This window comes from Thalassophryne amazonica, chromosome 3 (genome assembly GCF_902500255.1).
Source record: "Thalassophryne amazonica chromosome 3, fThaAma1.1, whole genome shotgun sequence".
NCBI classification, from domain to species: Eukaryota; Metazoa; Chordata; class Actinopteri; order Batrachoidiformes; family Batrachoididae; genus Thalassophryne; species Thalassophryne amazonica.
Window position 1 is genome coordinate 85,533,443 of NC_047105.1, and position 10,024 is coordinate 85,543,466.

The following is a 10,024-nucleotide window of genomic DNA, read 5'->3' on the forward strand; positions in this document are numbered from 1 at the left end:
ATGAGTGAGAGAGAAACACAAATTTGTTCACTTAAATTAGTAATGTTTAATGTTAATTACTAGAGCTGAAACGATTAATTGAATAAATCAAATAATTCGATTACAAAAAATGTTCGTGGCAAATTCTGTTCACTGAAGCTTCGTTTAACGTTGTAGTACATTCGTCAGACCTGTGTGTGGCGCTGTAACATCCCCAGAAAAACAAATAGAAGACTAGAGCATGCGTAGACGCGCACACAGGCCATGTAAGCGCTAATCAAATTAGCACAAAAGCTACCGCTGTCCAATGCGACAGACAGAGTGAAATAAAGCCTTTTAGGAGAAAAATAGTCCACGCGGATCATCTGAAATAAATACTGTAAATTTAAAGCGAAGCAGTGTGTTTGTCTGTTTTAAAAAAAAATCAGTTTCGTCCGCTGCCGGCTCTCCGCTCTACATTGGGAGTGGCTATTCGCCCGGCGGCCGGCTGCTGCCTCTCTCTGAGTCACAGCTCCGTCCACGGACACACTGACAAACAGTTTCTGAAAGATCCTCTCAGCAGAAGTCCACTCTTTCTTATGTATTTGGTTCAGACTCGCACTTTTTAATTTTAGCTTTTTTGGGCAACACACAACGCTTCACAAACACGGTAACTTAAATAAAATAATAATAATAATAAAAAAGTCTGACTGCGAGACTCACGTGTTGCCACAAAATGTCAAGACTTTGGCTGGGCTCCTGACACCGGGAAAGATCCAAAACTTGCAAAGATGTGAAAAAATAAATAATGACCCAGGAAAACAGAAAGGGACACACTAAATTTGACAATCTTCGTGATAATGCAGCAATCTTGTGCCATTGCTTAGGGAGAGCCCTGGACTGTTGATGTTTTAAAACACAAAAGTACTTTTTATCCGATTACTCAATTAATCGCCAGAATAATCAATAGCTGCAGCCCTATTAATTACAATCATTGGCTATTTTTTTCTCCTTTGCACTGTCAAAGTATTGACATTATTGTTCCTCAAGATGCATATCAATATTTAAGTTCTAACTCCAAGTGTCAGGGGTTAGGTTTAATTGTACTGGCACATATAACATCTCACTCAGGCTTACAGGCTCATGTTGCTACTAGACAAACAGGAAAAACCCGCAAAACCTCCAGAAAATCCACAGCATAGAAAGAAATAATTGTCAGCCCTTGTTTCTCCGTGATTGTCTTTTGCTTCTTCCTGTGTAGCACTGAACGTCAGTGCCTATGGCCTGGAGACAGCCCGCACCCCGTCCTACGTCAGCCCATCCTTCGGTAGAGTCAAGGAGAGCAGCACTTCTGTCATCGGTCATCAGGGGGCAGCAGTGAACAGCAGCATAGTCACTAAAACTGAAGCTGTGGAAATTAAACCCGAGAATAAGAAAGAGAAAGAGGAGCAGCAGGAGAAGGAGGAGCAGCAAAAACAGCAGGAGCAGCAGGAAAAGGAGGAGCAACAAAAACAGCAGGAGGAGCAGAAGCAAGAGGAGCAGCAGAAGCAGCAGGAGGAGCAGGAAAAGGAGGAGCAACAAAAACAGCAGGAGGAGCAAAAGCAGGAGGAGCAGCAGAAGCAAGAGGAGCAGCAGGAGAAGGAGGAGCAGCAAAAACAGCAGGAGGAGCAGCAGAAGCAAGAGGAGCAGCAGGAGGAGGAGCAGCAAAAACAGCAAGAGGAGCAGGAAAAAGAGGAGCAACAAAAACAGCAGGAGGAGCAGAAGCAAGAGGAGCAGCAGAAGCAGCAGGAGGAGCAGGAAAAGGAGGAGCAACAAAAACAGCAGGAGGAGCAAAAGCAGGAGGAGCAGCAGGAGAAGGAGGAGCAGCAAAAACAGCAGGAGGAGCAGCAGAAGGAGAAGCAGCAAAAACAGCAGGAGGAGCAGGAAAAGGAGGAGCAACAAAAACAGCAGGAGGAGCAGCAGAAGGAGAAGCAACAAAAACAGCAGGAGGAGCAGGAAAAGGAGGAGCAACAAAAACAGCAGGAGGAGCAGCAGAAGGAGAAGCAACAAAAACAGCAGGAGGAGCAGCAGAAGGAGAAGCAGCAGAAGCAAGAGGAGCAGCAGGAGAAGGAGGAGCAGCAAAAACAGCAGGAGCAGCCGAAGCAGGAGGAGCAGCAAAAACAGCAGGAGGAGCAGGAAAAGGAGCAACAAAAACAGCAGGAGGAGGAGCAGCAGAAGCAAGAGGAGCAGCAGGAGAAGGAGGAGCAGCAAAAACAGCAAGAGGAGCAGGAAAAGGAGGAGCAACAAAAACATCAGGAGGAGCAGAAGCAAGAGGAGCAGCAAAAGCAGGAGGAGCAGCAAAAAGAGCAGGAGGAGCAGGAAAAGGAGCAGCAACAAAAACAGCAGGAGGAGCAAAAGCAGGAGGAGCAGCAGAAGCAAGAGGAGCAGCGGGAGAAGGAGGAGCAGCAAAAACAGCAGGAGGAGCAGGAAAAGGAGGAGCAACAGAAACAGCAGGAGGAGCAGCAGAAGCAAGAGGAGCAGCAGGAGAAGGAGGAGCAGCAAAAAGAGCAGGACCAGCAGAAGCAGGAGGAGCAGCAGGAGAAGGAGGAGCAGCAAAAACAGCAGGAGCAGCAGAAGCAGGAGGAGCAGCAGAAGCAGAAAAAACAGCAGGAGGAGCAGGAAAAGGAGCAACAAAAACAGCAGGAGGAGAAGCAGAAGCAAGAGGAGCAGCAGGAGAAGGCGGAGCAGCAAAAACAGCAGGAGCAGCAGGAGAAGGAGGAGCAGCAAAAACAGCAGGAGCAGCAGAAGCGAGAGGAGCAGCAGAAGCAGGAGGAGCAGCAAAAACAGCAGGAGGAGCAGGAAAAGGAGGAGCAACAAAAACAGCAGGAGGAGCAGCAAAAACAGCAGGAGGAGCAGGAAAAGGAGGAGCAACAAAAACAGCAGGAGGAGCAGGAAAAGGAGGAGCAGCAAAAACAGCAGGAGGAGCAGCAGAAGCAAGAGGAGCAGCAAAAACAGCAGGAGCAGCAGAAGCAAAAGGAGCAGCAGAAGCAAGAGGAGCAGCAGGAGAAGGCGGAGCAGCAAAAACAGCAGGAGCAGCAGGAGAAGGAGGAGCAGCAAAAACAGCAGGAGCAGCAGAAGCAGAAGAAGCAGCAAAAACAGCAGGAGAAGCAGGAAAAGGAGGAGCAACAAAAACAGCAGGAGGAGCAGGAAAAGGAGGAGCAGCAAAAACAGCAGGAGGAGCAGGAAAAGGAGGAGCAGCAGAAGCAAGAGGAGCAGCAAAAACAGCAGGAGCAGCAGAAGCAAAAGGAGCAGCAGAAGCAAGAGGAGCAGCAGGAGAAGGAGGAGCAGCAAAAACAGCAGGAGCAGAAGGAGAAGCAGCAGAAGCAAGAGGAGCAGCAGAAACAGGAGGAGCAGCAAAAACAGCAGGAGGAGCAGCAGGAAAAGGAGGAGCAGCAGGAGGAGCAGGAGGAGCAGCAGGAAAAGGAGGAGCAGCAGGAGGAGCAGGAGGAGCAGCAGGGAGAATCTGACAAACCAGCTGTGGAGGAGACAAAAGAGCAAGTGAAAGCTGTGGCTGAAGAGTGACACCTTCTGTTTTCCCCAGAAAGCAATTTAGGATTTTAATTTGAGAGATAAACAAAAATAACTTGCTTTGAATCCAGTCTTATTGTCAGCGTTTCTGTCGTGCTTTCACCAAATCTTGTCTTTTATTCCAAAGAGAGAGATAAATTTGGACTTTTTATCCTCACATAGCTACAATGGGGATTAAAAAAAACTATTAAACCATCACTACCAAGTTATCACGTCACATGTGTAGCCAGAAAATGTCAGTTTGGTCAGTATGGAGCCATAAGTAGGCAGTCTGACAAACAACACGACAGGTGCCATGTTGTCATTCACAGCCGTGTGCATCGTAACAGAAGACAAGCTAAAGAAAACATCACACTTTGCTACATAAATGATAGAATTCGTCACGTGAAGTTGTGAAAGTGTTACATTTTACACGCCACACTTCTCCCATGATTTTCCTGCCATTATTGGAAGCATTTCTGAAGGCCTCTTTTGGAATGGTCTCCAGCTGGGCTGTTGTATTCCGCATGATGGCTTCTTGTAACTCAAGTTGTCTCTTTTAGTGTTGTTTTGATCTTGAGGAACAGCCAAAAATCAGACGGAGCCATGTCAAGGGGAGTAGGGAGCCTGACGAGTCACAGGAGTGTTGCGTTTGACCTGGAAATCCTGAATCATATGAGTAGAATAGGTGGGTGCATTGTCATGATGGAACTGCCAAATTTTTACCGCCCACAGATCTAGTTGTTTGCACCGCGCAGCCTCATGACCTCCCGGTACTGCATGCTTTCTTTGAACTTGGCGATGTTGGATATTTCCATCACGATGACTGAAATCTGGTTTCTGGTCATACCCATGAACTTATGTTTCATCATCAGGGATGATGGGGTTCAGGAAGTCGTGGTCACTGTTTGTATATTCCAGCATGTGCTGCGAAACTTCCAGATGCAGTTGCATCTGCTTCCGCATGAATTTCACTGACACTCTATGCATGCCCAACTCCTCTGTCAAAATGGAAGGTACTGAACCTGTTCTTTTTCACACCTCATCTGCAAGTTCTTGTATGGTGACACTATGGTCATCCATGACCAAAGTCTGTTTTGTGTTAATCCCTTGGCCATTTTGGCTTGTGGATGGCCAACGGAACATGCTTCACTCTCCTCTGATGTATTCCCATTTTGAAGCAGTTATACCCCTCCTTTATTTGCATTATGCTCATGGTATCATTGCCAAAATCCTGCTAAATCTTGCAAATGGTTTCGACTTGGATATCACTAAGTCTGATTTGATATATATATATAAAAAACACACACACAGTGAGGTCACTGGTGGAGACACTGGAGTTCAGTGGATCTTGTCAGTTGTATGTGGCTGCTCATAGATTATAAGGCAGGACAGTTTTGTTCATTTTGATATTCTGGCAATGCCTAAAGGAGCAGACATCTGCCACGGTATAACACACTACTGTGTGATTGTAAGTGTGAGTGTGAGAGAACTTGACAACTGTAATTGCAGATCAAACTTTGCAGCTTCCATATGTCAGCATAATATGTCAGAAAAGTGTGCATATAGAGATTAAAGGTCAAAGTTCCAGATGGTGTAGTCATTATATCTAATTATTTGGAATGCTGAGGCTTTTTTAAAAATTGAAATCGTAAATGTGAAAATTATTGAAGCAAACAATAAAAAAAATAAAAAAGACAGGAGAGATCCTTTTTTCTCCACCTGTCCCCTGCCTGCACCACTGAAGACAAGGATTGGTGCAGTGTCTGCAGTGGTTGCGGTCGCTGTGTCTGGCCGTAGTGGTGAGGGCGGAGCTGGGTAGGGGGGCGGAGCTCTCGATTTGCCGATCAATGTGTGTTCCGACCCTTGCCTGTGGTCCTGGGACTTGGCTCATGGCCGGGGGGGCGAGATTGCGGGTGCAGGCGGCCGGGGTGGGTTTCCTCCGCGGGGTGGTTGGGCGCTCCCTTAGAGATAGGGCGAGGAGCTCGGTCACTCGGGAGGAGCTCGGAGTCGAGCCGCTGCTCCTACATGTCAAAAGGAGCCAGCTGAGGTGGCTCTCGGGCATCTTTTCCGGATGCCCCCTGGACGCCTCGCTGGAGAGATGTTCCGGGCACGTCCCATCGGGAGGAGGCCCCGGGGAAGACCCAGGACACGCTGGAGGGACTATGTCTCTCGGCTGGCTTGGGAATGTCTTGGGGTTCCCCCGGAGGAGCTGGGGGTTGGTGTGTATGGATCGGGAGGTTTGGGCAGCTTTGCTTAAGCTGCTGCCCCCGGGACCTGACTCCGGATAAAGCGGAAGAAAATGGATGGATGGATGGTCTTTTTTTCTTTTGCCTGTTTCATTTGATTCCTGTGCCAATGACCTTCCTTTACTGAAAACATTCTGCTTTTTCCATTAACTCCAGCATGACTTTAACAGGAATCTACACACAAACAAACAAACAAACCCAGAAACAACAAAAGTTCTATTTGTATCAATCTGACGTCTTTAACTGCACAATTCTTCTCCAAATAGCTGTAACAGACATTGTTTTCATTCGTCACAAGATTGGATATATAAAGGTTCTGTCACACTTTGCAAGAATGAGCACGAATCAAGTCAAATCAGGTGGAATGTAAAAAAAAAAAAAAAAAAAAAATCTAATTTGTGCTACATCTAGGAGGGAATAAGAACTGCAGCTGTCCGAACACTCAGACTGCGCTTTGACCTGCCCTGAATGATCCATGCACATGCCATGTGCATTAGCCTCCGAATGCAGTACACATGTAGGTAGAATACATTAGCATTATGTAGACAGCTGTCAGAAACCAATGAGAATATGACAAATGCACTTACATTGCCGTACGAGTAAGGTCCGATTGCAGGTAGAAGAAATATATTCCAGTAGCACTCGAGGTGCGTTCAGGCACAGTCGGGACATTCGGCCAGGATTCGATGTGGTGGATCATTTTGAACTGCCCCTCGAACACGATCAGAGTGCTTCAAATGCTGTTTTCACACTGTATGAATATTTAGAATACAGTCAGATTGCGGTCAGACCGCTCTTCAACCGCCATTCTATATTTTTCCACCTGGAATGCACCTCGACAGTTGAGTGCATGTGCTCCACATTTGGGCTGACCGCACAACTGTGCCTGACTGTTTAGACTGCTCTCTGAATGCTGTCCTATGTTTTTGAATGCACCTCGACACTTCCTGAACGTGGGTCGAATTTACAGCCGGATGGCATTCGTGTTCATTTGGTCTTTAGTGTGACGAGGGTACAATACACACAGTCAGTTAGCAAAGAATAACTTCAGCTGTGTAATCATTGACTGAAGCTGTGATAAAATATATGAATGTACAAACTACTACTACTACTACTACAAAAAAAAAACAAACAAACAAAAAAACACCTGCTCTGTGCATTCTGTGTTTTGTCATTGCCCATAAAGCAGTATACTGCTACACAACTGTGCATAAGTGTGACATCGTTGGAAGAGTTCTGGTTTTCTCTTTACATCGATTTTCATTTTCAACACTAATATTTCACACCTTTTAGAAATACTGCTATCCCAAGATCGCCAAAGTCTAGAGGACTGCCAAGGCTTTTGTTCAGTGCATTTTTACTTGAATACTCAAGGAATATAATTTGTTGCATTATGGGTGAAGGTAAAAGACAGAATTCCTCTTCATGGGAATAACAGTTTAACTCCAGATTTTTATTTGTTTTGATGATCTACTGTATAGTTGAGATTTGTTTTCAGGTTGAGTTTAAAGGGGATAATTTTAGAGATTTTAGTTTAGCCTGAATTCTTACAAAAAAAAATAAAAATAAAGAAATTAAAAGGTGTCAAAGCCCAAGGGTATGTAGACTGTATATTCACTATTTGGTTGAAATCATCATGACCCAAGAAGACATAATGGAAAGCTCAAAGTAGTGACTTCGTTGTGATCAATCACATACAAGGTCTTTTTTTTTCTTGTACTTAAGACACAAAAAACTACTTTAACCAGCTTTAGCATGGCCATCAATATAACATTACTGTCAATTGTGCACCCTTTTTTTTATTTGGTAAAGTCATTTTTTAAACTACAGGTCTCACTGCCATGTTCCTGCTCCCCAGTTCATCAGCTGACTTTAACAGATTGTCTTTGCATACTTTGTTCTGATTCTTTGCATAGAAATGCAACGTTACTGTGAAGATGTGTTCAGACATGCCTGTTTAAATCCATGGATATTGTCTTATGGCAGTTTTCTTTGTGCTGCATGAGTCTAAACACCAGATTTTTGCTTGTTCCATGACCATCTTGACATGTTCTGAAGAGGGACTTGGCCTTCTCAACTTTAGTCATATCAGCAAATTTGAGAAATTCACCAGCCAACCTTGCTTTTATTTCTCCATTTGGATGATAAGTTCTTTCATCAATGCAGTCCTAATGATTTATAATTGTGTAAGTCAACATGAAACAGAAATCTGTTTGAAACCAAAAACACCAGTGAGCATCGTGACTACCTCGTGGACATGTATATAACTGTATGGGGACATCAGATTGGTTGACAAAATGACACCTGTAGGTCACATGACTGCTTCTACTGATCACATGGCAAATTGACTTTATAGTTCAATATTTAAAATCTGTTTTTGGTTCCTGTTCCTTTGGTTAATGGAAAGTTCTGCTGTTTAAATCACTATCTTTGTCATTGTAACATCAATGCTTGTGGCAATGAATTTGGGGAATAAAGTCTTAACCATTCTGAAATATAACATTTACAAAAGTTTTCCACCTTAGTACTGAAGGGGGAAACACAACTGTTGGGTTGACAGGAGGTGGCAAGATCCCTTTGCGATGTTTACTCAAAAATAAATGATAAAAAAAAAAATGCTGCACAGGATCTTCTCTTGTATTTGAATGAAAATGTATTTTTTGTTGTCAGGTACTTAACTTCACAAGTTAGACACTGTTTGGATTCACATTTCCCCATCCGCCAGCTTTTCCTGAGTAATCTCAAGGTGATACTAGACTAGTCTTTTCTAGGTGCAAATTGGGTGCACTGTTGGTGCACACTACTGGTAACAATTTTTTCCCTGCATTTTCCCCCCTGAAATACTTGTCACTCAGCACAAACATACACCCATTAAAACCAAATACATTCCATACACTGAAAAAAGTGAAATGTTGGATGATGACTTAGAAAATACTTTGTGGTTGTGCAGCATAGCATCACATGGAACTTATAGAGGCTGATATTAGGGCTGCAGCTGTCGAATATTTTTGGAATCGAGTATTCTATTGATTATTTTATCAATTAATCGGATAAAAAGTACTTTTTGTTATTAAACAATATCAGTAGTGGCAGGGCTCTCCCTAAGCAATGGCGCAATGTCTCTGTGCCATCATGTAGGTTTTTAAGTTGAGGGTGTTCCCTCACTCTCTGTTTTCCCAGGTAATTATTTATTTTTTCACATCGTTATGAGTTTTGGAGCTTTCCGGGACTGTTAGCACAGGCGGTCTGTGAAATCTTCAGTCTGTGGACAGGCTGGGAACTACTAACCACCGGAACTATAGGCGGAATGGAACCGCAACAACTGGTAATTGGCAAAATGGATAACAATCTGCGGAATGGGTCATCAATTTGCTTATATATTACACCGAAAACAAGTATTGCTGAGATGATCAGGTCTCACCATTAAAATAATAAAGGTATTTAGCCACTATATAAAGCTATAGGTCGGTATTAGAAGCCCCAAACTCATGACAGACCAGTGATGGAATGGCAGAACAGAGTTGACATAACAGAATGGCTTATCTGTTCAGCCTATAGATAGCAGCAGTGTGCAACACTAACCTGTTCCTCCAACGTGTGTGTGTGTGTGTGTGTGTGTGGGGGGGTACTTTCTGTTTTGTATAACATCATTATCTTGAGATTGGTTATCAATACACAGAGCTTGGGAGATAGGGGCAGAGTAAGGCGCTGGTCTGTCAATCATTCCACCAATTGCGATATTATTCTGGTTCTGCCGCTGGACAGTCTGCCTGTGAAGGTGAACACAGCCTGTGAAAAATGGCTGTGGAGTGCAGTGTTTCCACAAAAGCTGCAATGATAAATCAATTGTGCAGCCTCTTATCAAATCAGACTAAAAGCATTTTTTTTATAGTTAAACATGATTCATTTAAACTGAGTGCCCCCCCCTTGTCTTAAAAGGCTTTATTTTACTCACTGTGCTGCTTTGTAAAGTTGTAGTGTCGGCTCCTACATTGATTAGCTCTCATGCCCCGTTCACACCGGGCGCGACCAGACGCCACAAATTCGCGTTGGTCGCGTGGCCACCACCATCGCCCGGTATGTCGCTCTGCTTTCGCTGCGAAAATTCGCCCCAGTACGTCATCAAATAGGAGGAGCTTCCATTCCGCTCGCCGGCTCCGGTTGTCAGTCAAGTTAACATGACGGACCTTGATCACACGGACCAGGTTGTTATGGAAAGCTGACAAACGTCATGAGACATTCCCAATTCAGGGAGTATCATTATTTGCTGC

General features: G+C 44.4%; 1 protein-coding gene across 1 annotated transcript; it reads left to right on the forward strand.

The window, feature by feature from the left end:
* LOC117507801 (trichohyalin-like) lies at positions 1-9,689 on the forward strand. Its single transcript, XM_034167600.1, has 5 exons — positions 1-4; positions 1,220-1,634; positions 1,676-1,679; positions 1,711-3,371; positions 9,608-9,689. Exons 1-5 carry the CDS (start codon positions 1-3, stop codon positions 9,687-9,689), a joined length of 2,166 nt encoding a protein of 721 aa, XP_034023491.1.
* The last annotated feature ends 335 nt before the right edge of the window (positions 9,690-10,024 follow it).

Excerpts from the sequence above, each read along its gene's own strand:
- LOC117507801 (XM_034167600.1), top strand. Across the intron at positions 3,372-9,607 it reads CAAAAACAGCAGGAGGAGCA|CCTCTTATCAAATCAGACTA; the intron begins GCAGGAAAAGGA and ends TCAATTGTGCAG.